Here is a 19,618-nt window from a genome sequence, read left to right as displayed (position 1 = left end):
GGAGTAATCTGCGACACCGGAAGTCCACGTGAGTGGGAGTCGGGATCATTGGGTTAACCCAAAGCCAAAGCCTGGAAAAAACCCACAAACAAACAGACTAACAGCAAGCACATTACGCCAGTCCTGGTTGGCAGATTTAAGTTTTGAGGTAGCGCATAAAAGAAATACGAGCGGGGGAACGGGGATCCTGGAAAAGAGGGTGTCCGAGGGTGCAAAGCCACCCCAACTAAGCTGCTAAATGGCATGCAGGGTACAGGGTACTGGGTAATGGCTGGGAAGTAAGCGTCGCCTAAGCAGGATGAGCTCCCCGAATGACCAAAACTTATTATGGAAGTAATGCCAAAACGAGAAGTGAAAAGAAACGAAACCAAATAGTTTATGAAGGGGATGTGTTGTGTGTGTGTCCCCCGTATCCACTGAAAATCAAATGGGCTATAAATGCACACAAATTGGACAAGAAATCTGGAGACATCGTCTCTTCGTCTCAAGTGACGCATTTCGGGCCAACTGCTGATAGAAATTTATGCCCCAAATTGTGTATTTCCTGCACAAATGACTGTGATGCCATAAATATGAAATTGTGGGGTGAAACTCAGCTGGAGCTGAGCGCCCCCAAAGAATTATTACTATCTATCAAAGTGGGTACCATTTAGCTCGAACTCAGGAAAGTAATTTAGGAGTTGGGGCGTTTATCCTTTCACGAGGTTAATCGTTTGGCATTTATAGGCTACATAATTCCTTTCAGAGAGTAATAACATTTTCAAATAGACTTTAGTAGCAAACCACTTATGCTTTTAGTATTTATTATCTTAAGTAAGGAGTCTTGCCTTAACTAACTTTTGAACTAAGTTCATATTTTATGTATTTGTTACTTGTAAAACAGTTTTTGTTTAGCTATATTTTAGTATACTTTTTGGTGATAGGAATTTTTAAAAAGTTTCTATAAAAATAAATGTATTATAAAAAAAAATAAATGTAAAATAATGTATTATATAATTTCATTGAATAAACAATATTTATATATAATAATATTAATTAAAATAATATAAGTAAGTAGATGGCGTATTGTAAGATTGAAAGAAACATTTTTAAAAATCTAAGGACTTATATCAATGATTTGGAATATCAAACCATACCAAATATACCAAATCTAATAATAAATTTAAAAATCTGTTCAAAAATATGATTTTGGTTTTTCGGCATGAAATTCAAAAGATGTTCAAAACACATTTTAATCTGATATCATAAACTCGAACCTCTCTATCCTAGTGCTCCAAAACAGCCTGCTAAACATGATTATTGCTATGGCCAATAGCGAATTATCGTCGCAGCCTGTTTGCTCATTTGTGCTCCTTGGCCCGATTGCCCTTTTAAGAAGCCTCAAAATCAATTGAGTAGTCAATAGGGCAGAAATTATTATACGAGTAGGTATATTTGAAACAACAATCGAGTGGGCCCGAGTAACACTTTGTAATGCATACACCCACGCCCGCACGACTAGGGACGACTAGGGACGACTAGGGAAGTGGACGGGTCTAGGGACGAGGTCGGAGGATAACCCGGGCCATTTATTAGACATGCCCCCTGACTTACCGGATCGCCACGCTCTCCTTTCTGGCCGGCATCACCTTTCTCGCCGGGCACACCTTTGGCCCCCGGCTGCGTCGTACCCCGGAATGTGCCCATCGAGTTGACCATTAGGGATTCCTGTGTGGGTATGTGTATAGGCATAGTAATTTGTTAAATATTTGCTTGTTGTACAATTTATTTTCGATACATGTAGTCGGGACCCCATTTTTCTGATCTCTTTTTTTGGCCACAGCAGGCGGTCCTTTTTGACGAAGGACAACCCGGATACCAAACACACGGCGGAAATTTGATTAATGATCTTTTTTTTTGGCTGGGGGCGGACCGCCTCTCAGATATCGGGGCGTGGCTAATGATGCCAAGTGGTTCTAGTCCATTACAGGCTGTGGCCATCGCTTACCCCGGGCAAACCTTTTTTACTTTTGTCATATTAACGAGTAAGTAGTAGTGGTGGTGGGAACATAAATGAAATTGTTAAAATGTTTATACCTTGAAGGTCCTGGTTGGATTCCAATTTATCTGTTATTTATGTGTTGATGGTTACAAGAATACATAATTTTTGGATTCGATATACGTTTTACAATAATATAGAGCAATGGGCGTGAAATTAAAGCGTATTAGTAGATGATTTCACTGGTATCAAATCAGAAAACGTTTCAAAACTGCAACTTTTATGGGGAAACATTCGAGTATTTATATACTTGGGCATGGGTAATGGAATTTTTGAAGAAAACATTTGACAAAGTGAAAGTCTTGTCAACTATCAAAAGCCGTTCTAATAAACATAAAAGCATTTCCCCCTTAAGGACTCTAAATGAGCCTTTAGAAAGTCTTGTTTGGATTGGGGTGTTAAACAAATTGTGTACCCTTTAAAACGGTGGTCCTCAAAATTGCAGATATTATATATACATATATACACTTTTGTCTGAAATTCATTCTTTATACATTTTGCTAACCTTTCTTTTTCCCTTACTTATATTTTATTATTGTATATTATATGCTCTAATTCAAACCCATTTGTTCCTAGTCCTGGTTTCCAGGGGATAACACAGTGGGTATGACACCCACGGAAAGCTTTTAAAAGGCTCCGGCTCTGGGACGATGATAATGATGATAAACCCTCCGACATTAAACAATGGGCGGGCCGACCGGCGAGTGCCTGTCTGATTTTTACTGCCGCATCGTCGGCCACAAGTAGCTTGACACTTTCATAAACGTAACAGTGCGATAATGATTACGGGGCTTTCTCCTCCTTTCTCCGCCCACTGCCAACCCATCCGCCCACTCCAACCCACCAGTTAGAGGAAAAAGAAAAGCGGGCTACACACGGCGTTGAAATGCGGTGATAAAGCCGAGCGGCAAAAAGAAAAGTTTCGCTCTTGCATGAAAGGGTTCAAAGTGGCAACGGTGCGGATGGGTGATGTGTTTGCCTTTGTGTGGGCGTCTGCCTGTATCTGTGTTTGTGTATCTGTGTCTGTGTGCGTGTTACCGCATTTAACCGCGTGAACTGCGCGCCGTGCGCTGATAACAGTAATTGCCACCAGCTGGAACACCGCCATCGACATTGGCATGTGGCATGCGGCATGCGGCACCCTGAATCTGGAGCCTCGAAAACTGAGACCATTGCCGCCAAAAGTCTAAACTAAGGCACGGAGAATTATAGGATTATTGAAAAATGTATAAATATAAATATTCGGAATAGGAAAATCTATAAGAAATGCAACTACTTCTTTAAACTTAATTCAGGAAGTTTTCCAACTACGGTTAAAAAACCTCATGACAATATTCATAAGACTTTATAGTATGCTAAGAATAATTTAAAACTGTTTATAATCTCTAATCCAAAGAAATATTTTACCTGACCTTAAAAATGTCGGAATAAATTGCGTATATTTTTTAGTTATGGAATTTATTTTAGTAAATTCGTTTATATTTATATAAACATTTTGTTGTCTAAAATTTTCAAAAATTCAGATTGGAGTGGTATTATTTATTTAGTTATTTCTCCTCAAGTTCTAACGTTTTAGCTTAATTTCTATAGTTTTCTGTGGATGGATATTTGGATTTTTAAATGACTATTGTCAAGATTGCCCTTTTAACGCTTTTTACGAAATACTAACGCTAACACTACTATAAAATTAATCATAATTTTCCACGGTGTTGACTCCACCTGACTTCAACGTCGACACGACGACTCCACTTCAATTTGGGCTAGAACTGGCGGCTCGCGTGCTCAAGACGCTTTGGTTTGGGCCCTTTCGCTTCGTCAGGAGATGTTTTCGCGGAACCCTTGCGGTTTTAAGATTATTAGCTGAGATAGGCCATTTGTGGCATTCGCGACAACGACAATGGTGGCCACTGAACGTGCCCGCTTTTGGCAGGCAGACTCTGGCTCTGGGCAGGAAACTGAAACTGAATCAGAATCTGAATCAGAGTCCGAGTCAGGGACTGGAGCTGGCGTGACGCCACGAGCCACCAGGGTGGTAATTTTTCACAGTTACTGTGCGAGCCAGGAAGGAAATTAGTTTAGGCAAATTGTGCGGCTTGTAAAACACGACGGACGTTTACCTTGGCCAGTCGCAATTCATAAAGATGTGCGTGATTGAAAAACAGACGGACAGACGGAGCAGAAGACGGAAGGATACGGACGGCAGGATAAGGACGGCAGGATACGGGCCCAGACATCGAGCAACTGCATTAGCCATCTTACGCCTCTGTTTGCCCAATGTAAAAGGTGCAATTTTGATCGAAAGTAAAGTTAAAACAAAGTCAGGAAAATTGGAAACAATATTATCTTCGATTAGCCGAAGAATGAATACCCTTTCTCTCTATAAATAGATAAAAAGATATTGTTAGAATGTTAAATATATATTTTTTAACAGTATTATTTTTAAAGATAACAACATATATAAAGAAAAAAGGTATTATATGTATTAACTTAGTAATTACTTTGAGACTTAAAACTTTGGACAAGCCAAAGAAATTTATGAGGGTTTCAGTAGAACATTTTTTAACAAGTAAAAGGTTTTACAATTGGTTCTAGAACTAAAATTGGGAAAACTATTTTTTATTTTATTAAATATTACAAGTCTTAAGGTTGTTTAAATTTGAATTTATTTCAAACTCATATAAATTATGTTAAGACATGGTTTTTCATGATATGTTTAGAACTGACGGACTTAAAAAAATGTTTAATGATGTATCCCAATATTTCGAAATGTTAAATGTTTCTAGTTTTCTAATTTAATTGTTAGGGTTTAGATAAAACCAACAAATAAATTCCATGTGAAACCCCCATTGCGCTTTCAAATTGTGTAATGAGTTCTTCGTATAAGCCCGTTAAGACGTAACTTAGCATATAGACTTGTAAATAAATTCAAATTGTTTTCTATTTTGTTTCGTTTTGGGATACTTACATCGTAATTCTCGGGCAAACCAGGCGGACCCGGTGGTCCCGGTGGACCCACGACTCCGGGCAGTCCGTCGACGCCTGGCTCGCCCTTCAGCCCCTGGGCACCTTCGGACCCCCGGGCGCCTCTGGCTCCTGGCACTCCGGTGGCTCCCTGGATAAATGTGAACGAAAACGATGAGGAGAACGGAAGAAACGTCGCCGGCAGCGACAGAGAAATAAATCACATTAGTGGGCGTGCATATAACGTGTCCTGCGTCCTTAGAGCTACAAATCTACGTCTACATGGCCAGTTCTACAAGGAGCTATTTCTGGGTTCGAGCTGGAGCTACAGTTTTTGGCTTTCCTAACTGGCTGCGGTCGATTTACATAATCGTTGCGTTTTAGACCGAGCTCATTAATCTACATGGCATGTGGTTCGGTTTTTGGGGGGTCTTTGGGATTGGACTTTGGGTTAGGGGTCTCGACATTCCAATAGGCGACATGGATGGGTACACAAAAAATGTGTCTCCCGATGTTCTTAATCTTATGCAAAATGGTCACGCTGTGAGCCATTTGCGTGCCATTGCCATGTTCCTGTTGTTGTTAGGCTGTGTAGTTGTTGCTTATCGTCGTCTTTTAAATTAATTGCTATTAGTTAAGGGATTAGCAGTGGGGCAACAAAGTTGTCGCTGGAATTTCCGGTATGCGCGCCAGCTTGCCATATTTCACCGAGCCTGGAAAAGCCTTTTTGGTGGAGGGGTTAAGGGTGGGGATTTAAGGGCGCGGGTCAGTGGGAGCCAGTTTTTTGGGTCGACGGAATGGATGGTGGTGGCTGATAAAGGGGGCCTTAAGCTGGCATATTTCCCTAGCCGTTAGCTGCTGGCAATGGACCACAGAATGCCCGGCATACCGCTTTCCTTTTGATGTATTGCATCGCATTGAAGAGGCTGCGTTCCACAGGTTGCTGGAGTGCCCCAGAAAATGCGAGTTTGAATAAATAGACGGGGGGCTTTAGAAGTGAATGTCTTTGGCCTGCTTTCGCTTTCGCATTTCGTTTTGAATAATTCCCTGGGTAATGGACATGCATTCAGCGTTTCTATATTTTCGGTTAGCTGCTCAAAGTTTTTGGCCCTGTTGCGTGATAAGCACTTAAGTGAGTCGAGTGGCCGAAGGAGTGGAAAGGCTGTAACATTGTGGACTTTGCCTTTGACCCGCACTTACACACATACACTGCGAGTAGTAAATGGCAAGTACATAGTCAAGTGTAGTTCAGGACATACACACAGACAGACAGACATAGAGACATCCTTTGTGTATCCAGAGTGAACTCTTATGGTTGCCAAAGACGTTCCCAGTTGATGAGATAATATAACGAGTAGCACCCGTAGAGTGGATAAGTGTTTAAGCGTGAGCTGGCGCATAAAGAAGATTTTCGTTACGATTCGGTCCCATTTTCTCCTCTTCCTCATCTTCAGCGCAACTGCGTAAGTGTGTGTACGTTAACGTTTTTTCCATTTCCGGTTACACGCACACACACGCACGCACACACTGCACTGTGCAAATTATGATGTTTGACATGGGAAAACATGCAGAGACCCTTCTGAAATCGCCCCCCTCTTTGCCAATTCCCCAGTCCACCAGCAACCATCTGCCATCCTCCTTCAAGCCACTCTCTCTTGGAGATTAGACGATGTGTGTAATGAAATTGAAAATGTGTTAGATTCATGTCAAATATTGCCTTTTTGCCAACCCGTTGTAACTCGAAATTGCCGTACACACAGATAAGCTCAAGGAAAGGAAGAAAAACATAAAAGGGAGTTTAGCTCCAGCTATCGTTGAAGAAATACCTTTCGGATCGATTATATAGTTTGTTCAAGTACAACATAAACCAGGCTTAAGACCTTCAGTTCCGGCTCCTTTTTTAAAATGAAACTCGTAACTCCAGTTTTGAAACTTTAAAATGAATTTCAACTATTTTTAAATTGGTTATTTAGATAGCTACGCAATTCCGTAAATATTTTCCTATGTATTTGGAGGTATGACTTGGGTACTGAATAAGTAAAACTTTATACTCAATCACTCTTCAACTTTATGCTACAATGCTCGTAGTCAATAAACCCTCTACTAGAGTATGAAAATAGATAGAGAAATTCACGGGAAATGAGTGGGATCGGTACTTACGGTGTGACCAGGGGTACCTGGCTTTCCATCCTTGCCCGCCGCTCCGGGCGCTCCTCGCAACGTCTCCCGCAACGACTCATTGTCCTTAATGGCCTCTAGGATATCAGACGCGTTACATGTACACTCGCCAGTGTATTTCTGCGGAGGGATGAAAAACAAACTTAGCACCTGGCTTTCAAGCGGATCGCATTACCACGGCACATCGTTAGGACAGGCAGGCAATTTCGCGTTGCCCATCGCGATGGCACAGAGAAAAATATCAACGGTTTTTGGAGTCTAAATATCATGAATTGTATAACTTTTGGTATTTAAAGTAAATAAATTCAATGAGGATATATTTTCTGGACAATTTAAGCCTTAATTATCAAGGTGTCCTAAATATAATGTACCAAATATAATAAGTTCTTACGCCATCTATATTTAAAAAATCATATTCTACTTTTTGGATTCTAAAATTTAAATATTGGTAATGTCTTGTTTTTAGGATATTTTGGCAGGTTTTTTAAAATTTAAATCGATTTTAGAAGGCCTCTAAAATTATGCTCTTAATACTTATACAGAAATCTTTTGACCTTAACAAACTTCCGGGTTTTAAGAAATCATAGTCTACTTTTAGACATATTTAAAAGTGATTCGGATTATTTAGGGAGCTATCTGACATATTCTAGAAATCTGACATTTGTTTTAACCTTAAAATTCGTTATAACCTTATCGTGATATTTTTCCTCTGTGCAGATGCTCGTGGCAAATAAGTCTCAATTTTCAATACTCACAGCCCCCGCACTCGTAGTCTCCACAAAGGGCGGATAGGCGGCCGTTTCACCCTTGGGCCCCGGAGGACCCGGAGGTCCCGGCGGACCGCGAATGCTGTCGCCTTTGGGGCCGCGCTCTCCCTTCTCGCCCTTGATGCCGCGGTACGCTGCAAGAACGGATGTAAAAAAGAGGGGAAATTAAAAAAGTGGCATTGCATTAGCATAACCGGGACCACATTAGCTAGAGTGGAATGGATTCCGCAGGGGGCTGGGGCTGCACTTACGTCTCTCGTGCGTGTACTGCGTCTGTCCCGGGGGCATTCCACTGGCGTCGAAGATGTCCGTCGCCTGCGGAGAGGGAAATCGAAAATTCATTAAGAACCGAGTGCAAACTGCTGTCGGACCCATCGATTTTCACTTCGACGGCCCCACTTTATAAGTTATAACAAAATATAAATATTTAATTATGCAAAGTGCGGCCACACTGCTGACCACTGCCGACCAATATCCCCTTTTTATGGCTTTTTAAGAGCACTGTCAATAGCAATAGCCAAACAATGCCAACGCAATCTCAGCTGCACTTGTTAAATGCACTGAGAATTACTTTAGTTAATTGCATTCCGTTTAATCGGTCTACGGACTAACCTCATCACCCCAAATATCCACTTCCGTTGAGTCTTCGAGGGGATAACTCTTGGTGCCAAAAATATGGAAAGTAGGAAAGGGAAACAAATAAATGATAGGGGAAGCAGGGTAAAATTAAATTAAAATTTAGAAATCAACATACCGTTCCAGATCCTTCAAAAAGAAAGGAATCCTCATCCTTTAAAACATAAATAAAGGTATAAATAAATGTCCAAAATGTAAGAATTGAAATAAATTTATTAAGTAAGGTTACAAATAAAATTTAAATTAATGTAGATGATATTTTTCCCAACCATTTAATTTGTAAATTTTGTTAGTTAATTAGAATGTGTAGGGGGATTTGCAAATATCACAAGGGACTCGCTTAGAAATTTCTAGTGCAAAATTGATTTTGCAATTGCAGCCTTAAACCAACAAGCTTATCCTCGATGAGCTGTTTAATTCACAAATATAACTTTACTGCGCACGGATTAAAAATACATCATCACATAAGTAGATCCTGATTACATGCTATTTGCAGCATTAGTAGTCTCAATAAATAAACGCAAATCCCATGCAAATATTCTCTCACTTATGCGGACATAATGCAATTTTAATGTAATTTATCAGTAAGATGATTTGTCCGGCTACCCATTAATTAATTTAAATGCAAAGCGATGCATTCTGTTGGTTTAGTGGTGTCGTCCATGTCGATGGTGCTGATGATGACTTACCGCCGTGGTGGGAGCGACCGTTGCCTTTGGGGGCGGCATGCATGTATAATTGATGGCATCGGGATTACCATAGACATTGATTTTTTCTAAATAGCCCTGTGTTAAATATTAACATTAGCAATATACGCATAATATAGACTGCGAGTGGAATAATTTTCGAAACGCTTTTCATCGAGGCAGCGGCACAATGGGATGCCCACAGCCCTATACATAATAAATCAATCAATTTTCACATATATGTATATACCTAACCCGTACATCTATAAAGCACCAACTGGGTCCAGTCGTAATTGCCGCAAATCGAAATTTATTATTGATGTTAATTTGCAACAGTGACTGCCGCCCGGACAACTAATGTGCCGTGGTTTTGGATTTAGAATTACAATTAAGCATGCATATTTCACATTAACCCAGAAGGGGCCTGGATAAATAACCACTTGCAAGCAGGCAGTCGAACTGCTAACCGCAGATACTAACTACGGAACATGGAACACGGCATACGGCATACGGAATACGGAATGGTCCTATGAAGACAATGAACCACAAACAATGCTGCTGTGTCCGGAGTCCAGAGTCCTTAGTTCTTAGTCCTGTTTCTGTTCCTGGCTGCAGACACACAGACTCACTTCCCCAGATAGAGGCACACAAATGCTCAATGCACATTTGCCCATAAACCCAGAGCTAGCAAATAAAAATGGCAGCAAACACTCAGGCACAGGACTCCGGTTTCAGGACGCAGGACTCAGGATCCCAGGACTAAGCCACCGTAATAGCAGCCGGTTATTGTAGTTGTTGCTACTGCTCCCTGTGAATGATAGTAATGGCCAAGGAGCTTTTATGCCCCCGCTCAGTTAAAAAAGTTTTGTCTGAGACGCTAACTCGTTGAATTTCGGGTTAAAAGCGTCCTGGCAAGGCTCACAATGGCTTAATATGCGCCAAGTCTGTGGAGAACTTGCTATCTGGCTTTTTGGACCCCGAGTTTATGGGGAAAGAAAAGTAGAAAGTCCACATCGCGATTGCAAAACTGCAAACTTGATCTTGGTTTAAAAAAAAGTCATATTTAGAAATATTATAAATAGCCAATTATCCTTCCATGTGAAATTTTATGTAATGATTTATTTTATTATATTTCCTTAAAATAAAATATAAATTCATCATATATATAAATTTGTAAAAACCATATAACATTAATTTTAATGCAAAGAGGCAAAAAATAACAGTTTTATATATCTCAAAAATTTATGGTAATTAAAAACTTAAAAAAATGCTCTTATTTTCCTCATATTATCATTGACCGATATGTTTTTTCTGACATATTTCGGCATATATTTCAATTGTAATGATATCACGCTGATGGTAATTACGAAAACACACCAAATATTTCCTTATAAAATACAACAGTATCTGATTTTAAAATTCCCCTGCCGAAATACCACCATATCCCGCGCATAAACGCCCCAAAACTTTGGCCGTTGACAATGCAAGGGGGTTCAGAGAGGATATACAATACAAGGATAAGAACCGAGGGGGCTTTGGGCTGTAACACACACGTGGCCCATCAATAGACATTGAAGTGCGCATTGTTCGCCATGTAGCTTGTTGCTGTTGTGCCATTGAGTGCGGATATTAAAGTTTTCGCTTTGTTTCGGGCATTGCTTTGTTTTGGTTCAAGAAAACTATGCGCTAAACAAATGGCAAGCCGGCGAAAATCACTGGTTGTAGAGGCGAAGCATGAAAGCAATGTCCGTGTTTGTGTCCGGGTCTCTGTCCGTATATCCGTGTCCGTATCTCTGTCCGTAGAGCCATTTTGTCCGTGGTCGTGTCCGTGTGGCCCAGTTTCCATTGGAGCACGTGCTCTGCGGTTGTATGTGTGTGCAACAAAATTAGCAGCAAGGAAATTCACTTGAAACGGAAATTAAGACGCAGGAAGTGGCATTTTTGGGCGTGAGTCCACGTCGCCATTTTAGATGTTTTCGCTGCCACTGGATTGGTTCTCATTATTACCTGCATTTTGGACTAAGTAAATTGACAGCAGTTAGCCCATTGTGCACTTTCCTCTCCTTTGTGCATCGCATTTCAGGAAAACCACGAGTCCTTTTTTATAAAGAATAATAATTACCGCGACCATACTATTACGTGGACATTAGCTTAGCCAAGTATAAGCTTTGACATTCCGAGCTAACTCTTATTTCAATGTAGATCTGCCAAGAAAAAACTATCTGAGCAAAAAGGGCTTAGCCTCGACGACACCGAGAACCCTTTTCGACCCCTCCTTGAGTACGACAGAAATTCAGGGCGATGAACTGATAAGAGGACATCAAAGCCGCTCGCCTCCACAATATTGTGCACGACATCGAGCAGCTGCAAAGGCAACTGTCCAACGAAAAAGAGCAAGTAAACAAGTGAACGGAGAAAAAATATTAAAGTTTAACTATTCCAACTTTTAAAATATACCAAAAAATCAAATTGAAAACTTTAGATAACCAAATGAACTAAAGCCTCTTGGGTGTGTTTTCAAATACTTAAAAAAGTGGTGCTTAATAAAACCAATTTAAGTTTGAAATGAGAATACAGTACTCGGATAGATATGTCTGCCATTTTATAAAGCTTTAGTCCAGTTGAATTGATATCATTTCAGGCTAAATATTTTTATGTAACCCTTGGACTAGTTTCTCAATGGCATGTTAACTTTTGTTATTGACCTATAGACCTACATGGATTTTTAAATGTCAAGTTCTTTCAGCTAAAGGACTAACATGTGATTTTTAAAAGTTGAGTTGCCAATAAAATAAGGCATGTTTTTTTTCCCAGTGCAGTCGGGGATTGTGGGTGCGAACAACAACAGCCGTTGTGACAGAGGGTCAAGCGCAGACAAAGGCCGATTTAAATAACGAAAAGCTGGCCGCAGGCAAAAGAAACAATTTCGGTGCCCGGGATCCAGGTGGAATGTGATTTTAAGGTGAGCATTTAGTTTAAATAGTGTCCGGCCAAGAGCAGTGGGCTGGGAATCAGTGGGTTGGATGGCAGGACGGTAGGTGGACGTCTCAGGTCGGTCAAGTGGCGCAAAGAGCGAGCTCCGAGTGCCATGAGCAATTAACTGGGCTGAAAGTGCATGTGCACATGGGCTGCATGTGTGCTTTCGCATTTGTTGTTTGTTCAGTGCCGCACATAATTAAGGCCAGAAACGAACTGAAATGCGAAGGAAGCGGAGCAAGGACACCACATGCAAGGAGCCAGGAGCAGGGCGTGGGGATGCCAGAAGGTGCGGTGATATTTGCGCAACAGCAAGGCATTCATTGCCTAGCAATGAGTCCTTTTTTGCTACTGACGAGGGTTTTACTCTGCGTATTGAAAATAAAGCAAATAATACGCAAATCGTTGACCCTTTTCCATTTGCCATTCGCCATTCGCCAATCGCCATTCGCCGGCTAAACCAGAAAGGTAGACCGGCCTTTGTCCGTGCTACTCAAAAATGCGAGACACGTTTCACTGGCGAGTTGCAGGACAAGAAAAAGGACTCCCAACTTCTGGCCACAGACGTCACCCACTCTCCTCTGCGGCTATCTGGCAATTTGTCAAAAAAGTGTCAATAATGGAGATCGATTGGGGGCTCTTAAGAATTAACCGAAAATGGATTCCGACTCCGATTCGTTTCGAATTCGAATGTATTGGCAAGCCATAACTCTTCAATTGTCTCAATCAGAAATTTGTGAAAGGAACTTGTTCAATCGATGTTTATAGAAACTATAAAATGTTATTTGTGTTTATTTACTAAACAAGATTTATTTATTTTGGTCGTGGGACACATTTCCAGACAAATGTAGGCACTTGTGTATTTTTTTAACATACTATTTTAGGCCATTTTATTTATATTGATCTATTGTATTCAACTGACAAAAATGACACAGAAAAATGTTTTTTGACTGGTAAGTCCTCTTCTCCGAAATTATATACATTTAAAATCATTTAAAAGTTTTCTCCAACTTTTAGAGTGCATGTCAAACTTTTAACGGAGGTCATAACTCAAGGTAGCTTTATGTTGAGCACACCTTACCTGGCCTGAATTATACGTAATAAAACTTAAAGCCTAGTTTGAACCGTGCTCCCAATGCCAGCTAAAGTCTGGTCCCGAAGCCACTTACCTCCCAACATTCCTCTTTTTGTAAGAGTTAAATTCTTAATTAAGCACAAATATTTAATAAGTGAAATTTACGGCATGCAGCGGCATCAAAACAAAGGAAAGCTTTAGGCATTAAGATTACCATAAACTTGTTTCCGCTGACGCTGCTCGTGTATGCTATATATTTATGGAACTTATTGAGGGTATAGGGGTATATGGACTATAAAAACAATTCATTTTTAGAAATAATTCAAAATATTATTTATAATAGTTCAGTTTGAGGTAATTTGTGTAATTTTTAAGTATTTTTATAAATTTTGGTAAAGGCTTTAAGAAATTCAGGACGAGTTTTCATAAAACTGAATGATATAATTTCCATGATAAGAATGTCCTATTGCACTTTACAATTTATCTTGAAAGTCTTACGTTTTTTATTACTTATAGACTACAATAGTATTTCCTATTAACAATTGACTGATGTGCAAGGTTTAACTAATGTTGAGAAATGAAATCATCTTCAAGAGTATTTATTCTTTTACTTGGTTGCTGGAAGCATTTTAATTTTTCTCATTTCGCTTTGCCTCTTACATAATGACAATGGCAGCCACCGCCAGAACAACAGCGGAAACGGATGTATATATAATATTTTACGTTGGCGGCTTCTAATTCGCTCTCGTGTGCTTGTGTATCTGTGTTCTGAGAACCGAGTCCTGAGGATCCTGCACTCGCACCACCCAAAAAAGTTATGCTCAAGTTAATAGATAATTAACCATGCAAATTGCCGCGCAACAGTTTACAGATACGGGTCTCATCCTCGTCATCATCTCCATCACCATCACCATCGCCATCCTCATTTTCATTATCATCCTCATCAGATTCAGTGTTATTCGCTGTGTCACCGGCTACATGCGTAAGCACTTCAACTGCGACCCACTACAGAGAACCGAGTTCCGACTACCTACCGACTACCTGGGCCACCTGCCAGGTGTCTCTGGGCGCTCAAGTACAAAAGAATTAACTCTAATTACTTTGTAATGTCGATTAAGCCTGTTAGAGCGCATTAAATATGTAAGCGACGTTTTGACATTTTCAGCATATTTGCCAGCGGCTTTCAAGGGGCAAAAACTATATGAGTTATGCGCATATTTCAGCCACTTGACACCCCCGGCTAACATAATTTGGGCTGGAATTTTTGGCTTCAATTAGCTAACCGCAGAAATGTGCAAACAATTGGATTTCAATTCGTTTCAAGGTATGTATTTTCAATGGCCGCACGAAATGGAAATGAGAATACCGAAAATGCTGAATTTAAATTCAGCTTTTATGGCCGCCAACGACAGGCGGCCGACAGTCGACAACAAACAAATGCCAATCCAACTCGAAACTCGGAAAAGTCGGAGAACTCGGCTCTCGACCTGGCCAAGTGGCCCGGGTCATAGCATAGTTTCTAAATCACTTTCTGACAGCCGTTTCGGTGCTCAGTAAAAAATAAAAGAATAAAAAACCCAAAAAGGAAAACACCGGAGCAACGAGGATAACAATCGCAACGTCAAAAAGTTGCGCACTTCTTGTAATTTTATTTTATTCCCGTTTAAATGCGTGCTACGCCCCCTCGTTGCCACTTTTCACTTTTCGGATGAGCTGGGCTGGGGTTTGGTGCGATTTTAAAGCTAAATTATAGCAACATAAATTTTTACGACCCTTTTTGAAGAGTCGGGCTTCTTGGCAAACAAATGTAAGGCAGTGCCCAGGTGCAGGACTTAATTTTCTTCACTCTACACTTGACTCCAGAGCTCCTTTTTTTGACACTCGTCGGCCGTTTCACATTTTATTTGATGCCCATTTTAAAATTTTGTTTGGGCTCTTCTTGTTTTGCATATAATCAGAATAAATTACTTTGCACATTTTGCGGCACATAAATTATTTAAGCAACAGTCGCATCAAAGCGTAGGGAGCGTATAATAAAGGACTTCTATATGGATCCATACCAACATACGTATGTTCAGCTGAATGTAAAAAAATCTTACAAATTCTATTTATTAAATAGGGAAAATCATATAACATAATAAATGATTTAACTTTTATATTTGTATTTAAGAGAACCCAAAATATATTTCTTAAAAGAGTTACCCAGAACTACTCTTACTTAAACCTGACTTTAATCTAGAGCTTCAATAATTATTTATTTTAAGAACAGAAAGTATTCTATTTATTATAGTGACCTGTTTATGAATTTTCTAAGAACACTTGGGTTTGTTTAAAATATTTCTTATATAACATTGTTTTGAATGCGCATATCTTCCAGTGTCCGTGTGCAGCGAGCAGAAGTGACTATCTAAATAGTGGCAGAGAAACAGAAATGGAAACACAAACTGAATCTAAAGAGGAGAAGGGCAAGGGAATGGGAAGGGGAAGTGGAAGTGGAAATGGAACTGGAAAAGCTGGGTAGCAAGGGGATCTGGGACCCAGTCGGGGGACCGAAAAACAATGAGACGGCAAATGCCAACCGCATAGTGACAGATATTTTTTAATTTTGCTAAAAACCTACGACTAATTCTCAAACGAGCTGACACAAATCTCGAAAAGTTTTTGCGCCAACGTTTTTAGCAGAAGCGTCTGTCTGCCGGTCCTTCAGTCACTTTGTCCTTCTGGCTCCCCGACTGTCACAGTGCCTATCTCACTGCCTGTTTATCCTGGGGAGTATGAGATACATCTACAAATATACACAAGTAGATACATACACACATGTGCCAAGTGCAGCAGAAAAACATAGCAGAGAAACTGTTGGGCTTTCAGTAGATGCAAAATGGATTTTATACTAAATTGCTTCAGTTAAAAAAAGAATCTGTTTTGTCATCAAAAAATTAGTACACCTTATCTTGGGAAGCCCAAATGTGCATGTGTATTTTTTTCACAAGATTAAATCATTTGTTCCTTACACAGATTTTATCACATAAAGTTATTACGAGTAGAACAATACAAAAAAAGATTTTACGCATATGAAACCATTTTTGCTAATAAATTTATGAGAATATTTTTTCCTTTTTGTTTATTTAGGTTTATGTGTCACTTTTCTGCCCAATGAATTTATTACGATATTTGCACCTCAATATTTGTGTTTTTCTAGCTCCAAGGTAGAATACAAAAGCGTAAAGGTCACAGATACATTTTATTGTTGGTTAAAAGTGCCTGCTAGAATTAGTTTGAAACAAGAAAAGGCTCCCAGAACCACAACAAAAAATGTACCATGTGTATATTTAAGATTTGTCAGTGGTTATGTGCCCAGTATGTGTTTTTGTTTGTTGACTTAGACAGTTTTATAAACCCATAGCAAACAGACTGTCACAACGTTGCGTATACGCAGCGTAAACCGTTCTCTTGAGGCAGCTGCAGCTACAGCAAAATATTCACCCCTCAAAATTCATTTCTAAGCGGATGTGCAAAACAAAAGTTCCGAATGAAGGAAGGATGGGAAAATTCTACGTCACAGGTTTTTTGAAAAATACTTCAAGTCCAAGCTTTAAAATCACTCCCCAAACACAATTTCCAGTTTATTTAATTTCAATATGCAGTCCACTAAAGTCCTAAATAAACTACTTAAGGAAGCTCCCAAAAATACAAAAGGCAGCAAAGAGATCGCGGAGTTACGAGAACTAATCATCGAGCTGATGAAGCCAAGACTGGGAAAGTTACGCCAGATCCTAAAGATTCGCATGGTGCCTGCAACCCGAGATGAGTTTCAGGACGAATCCGAGGACTGGTGGCCAGACTATGAGCTATGCTCGGATTGGCATGCCATTACCGATATAAACGTAAGTTGTAATACATAAGAAACGTAAAATATTATCAAAGAAGTGATATTAAATTATACAATTTATAAAGGGTCTTCTAGTTTGCACCCAGGATGCCCTGAAGGGCATGCCCGATGATCTAAAATTCATTGGTGAAAAGTTCGACTTTGCCTATTCGGTTGCAAAGCCCAAAACTATTCAGAACAAGACGAAAAACTACATTTTAGTGGACGAACTAATAGAGGACATAGAGGACTTTGTAACCAACTTCAGTCGCCTTTGCACCAAGAATCTCGACGAGCGAAGGAACCTCTACGATCTGGCCTCGTTTACAATGGATACTGCTGACAGGATCAAGGTGAAGATCTTCGACGAGCGTATTTTTGTGCAACTGCAGTCGAGAATTGCTAGTCTAAGGAACTATATTCGAGATTTCTGTACCCTTTTCGACGCCCAAGTGGAGTCGAAGGAGGAAGCCGAATCGGTTCCCACCGATAAGTTGGAAAAGCCCCAGGGAACGATTGCTACGGAAGACGTTGATAAGGCCCGGACCTAAGCCAGATCGATCAGGAAGTCATTTTTTTCTTTATTCCCAAGGCATGGCTTCCAACGTTTCCATTGTTCCAATGCCCACACTAGCAGATACAGATACATGACTCCTCCATGGGCGGTAATAAAGAGTTCGCCTCCAGTGTATTGGAGTATCTGGGAAAGCTTTTTATGCTTCAAAGTCAATATAGTAGTGTGCCATGTACAGAGCGCACAGTTTTAAAACGGTAAGTATGCCTTTCAGTTCCGTGGTCGTGTGTGGTGACACACTTGCCCCTTCCCCCAGCCCCTAGCCCCCAGCCACCACCCACAATCCACCTAACCGCCCTGCAACCCTGCAACCCTCTAGCCACCCACCAACGGCCCCTTGTCAATGGGCTGTTAGTTGCTCCGAGCACAGACGCCATTCAAGCGGAAATGCAGAACCGAAAGCCGGCTACGAGCTACACGGAGAGAAATGCTAGCTTAAGTTATGATATACATTTTAATTTATGCTCAGCAGTGGCACTACATTAAGGACCCAAAAGGCTTTATAATATTTTAATTACCCTTTTCATATATACATCGAACTAAATTTCATATGCTTAGTATTAATAATTTTCTCATATGATATGATATGATAAATGTTGATTATAAATAATTATACGGGGTACACAGAAATCGTAAATCGCTTAATGGGGGTCAGGTTCATATGTGCACCAATTTAAGTGAAATTATTTCTATGGAACCACTGATATGAAATTCAGAAGTATGATAGATGTCTGTGCACTTATGTTATTTATCATAAGTATTATGTACTATTAGCTTTTTAGATAACAGATATATCGAATAGAGACTTTTGCTTAGAATTGTTGAGCCTAACCTATTGTTCACTTTGAAGAGAATTGGTTCTACCCCTTTTGTACATTATTTTTCAAAGATTGGCTTAATATACGTCCTTTTTCAAAGATTAACTTGTTTTGTATACTTTTAACTTTCTGAAAAGTTTTTACCAAAATCTGAAGATGTGTTCCTTGGTTTTTTTCTGTGCGCTCTGTGAACGGGCACACGGCAACGAAAAAGAGCCAGAACCAGAGAGCCAGAGGCAGAAACCTCCATGTGAAGTGTGTCATCAGTTTAAGGTTTTTGTGGGCAGCACTCACACACCGACGGCAATCCACTCCCACAAGCACACCCACACAGTCTCCGATACTGAATACGGATAGGGAGCTCCACTCACGAGACCGAGCAGCCCGTATTTTCATAATAAACAAATGGGTTGTACGGTTGGTTGGCTAAACTTTCGGGCTGCCAACAAGTCGCAGATAGCAGATGGCAGATAGCGACGGCCACCGCTCCTTATTTGTTAGCGCAAATCAGTGCTATTTATATTGCGGCGGTGGCAAGGTATATCCTGGCATATCTGCCGCCCTATCCGAACCCCGATCCTGATCTCCCAGGGGCATCGCAGTGCGTGGCGCTTGTCAACACGCTTGCCAACTGCAGATTCTGCTGCGAGTGCGAGGTCTGCATCCAATTTGCCGAGCAGCGGGAAAAGTGCCGCACTCTCAAATGCAGATGCATCTGCACTCAGAGAAAAAAACAACCCGTAAGTTACCTATTTGCATTACTTATTTCAAGGGTAGCATTGGGCTTATGTTCAAAAAGTCCCTTTCTCTGGAACTGTATTTCCAAGTACTGTACTATACTATATTCATTTGGTAAACTTTTGAAAAGAAATACCAAAGTACCAATTAAACTAAAGAAGTAAACAAAACTTGGGACTGTAACAATAGAAACTATAAATAAGAAATAACAAAAAAATTGCTTTAAAAATATCTTGGTATTAATTCAATTGGAAAACTTGAATGAATTTTAAAAAATATGTTTAAAAAATATAAAAACCAAAA

At 40.1% G+C, this 19,618-nt stretch overlaps 2 protein-coding genes across 23 annotated transcripts in view; one reads left to right on the top strand and one right to left on the bottom strand.

Annotated features, from left to right (window-relative positions):
• The window catches only part of LOC119555706 (collagen alpha-1(XV) chain), a 60,929-nt gene that overhangs the window by 11,800 nt on the left and 29,511 nt on the right, over positions 1-19,618 (bottom strand). For 6 of the 22 annotated variants that reach the window (XM_037867362.1, XM_037867365.1, XM_037867367.1 and 3 more), the window contains exons 5-14: positions 9,270-9,365; positions 8,699-8,734; positions 8,557-8,604; positions 8,196-8,259; positions 7,933-8,078; positions 7,160-7,297; positions 5,889-5,942; positions 5,004-5,150; positions 2,077-2,106; positions 1,594-1,707 (exon numbers count right to left, since the gene is read on the bottom strand). In XM_037867362.1, coding sequence (XP_037723290.1) covers positions 1,594-1,707; positions 2,077-2,106; positions 5,004-5,150; positions 5,889-5,942; positions 7,160-7,297; positions 7,933-8,078; positions 8,196-8,259; positions 8,557-8,604; positions 8,699-8,734; positions 9,270-9,365 — 873 coding nt within the window. The remainder of the gene's footprint in view (positions 1-1,593; positions 1,708-2,076; positions 2,107-5,003; positions 5,151-5,888; positions 5,943-7,159; positions 7,298-7,932; positions 8,079-8,195; positions 8,260-8,556; positions 8,605-8,698; positions 8,735-9,269; positions 9,366-19,618) is intronic. The other 16 variants (XM_037867372.1, XM_037867376.1, XM_037867377.1 and 13 more) reach the window with 8 other exon arrangements.
• Positions 16,892-17,880, top strand: LOC119555709. The gene is made up of 2 exons (XM_037867385.1): positions 16,892-17,201; positions 17,272-17,880. Exons 1-2 carry the CDS (start codon positions 16,956-16,958, stop codon positions 17,734-17,736), a joined length of 711 nt encoding a protein of 236 aa, XP_037723313.1. The 5' UTR covers positions 16,892-16,955; the 3' UTR covers positions 17,737-17,880.

This window comes from Drosophila subpulchrella, chromosome 3L (genome assembly GCF_014743375.2).
Source record: "Drosophila subpulchrella strain 33 F10 #4 breed RU33 chromosome 3L, RU_Dsub_v1.1 Primary Assembly, whole genome shotgun sequence".
In the NCBI taxonomy this organism is placed as follows: domain Eukaryota; kingdom Metazoa; phylum Arthropoda; class Insecta; order Diptera; family Drosophilidae; genus Drosophila; species Drosophila subpulchrella.
Note: the sequence above shows the minus strand (reverse complement) of the source record. Positions and strands in the feature narration are given on the sequence as shown.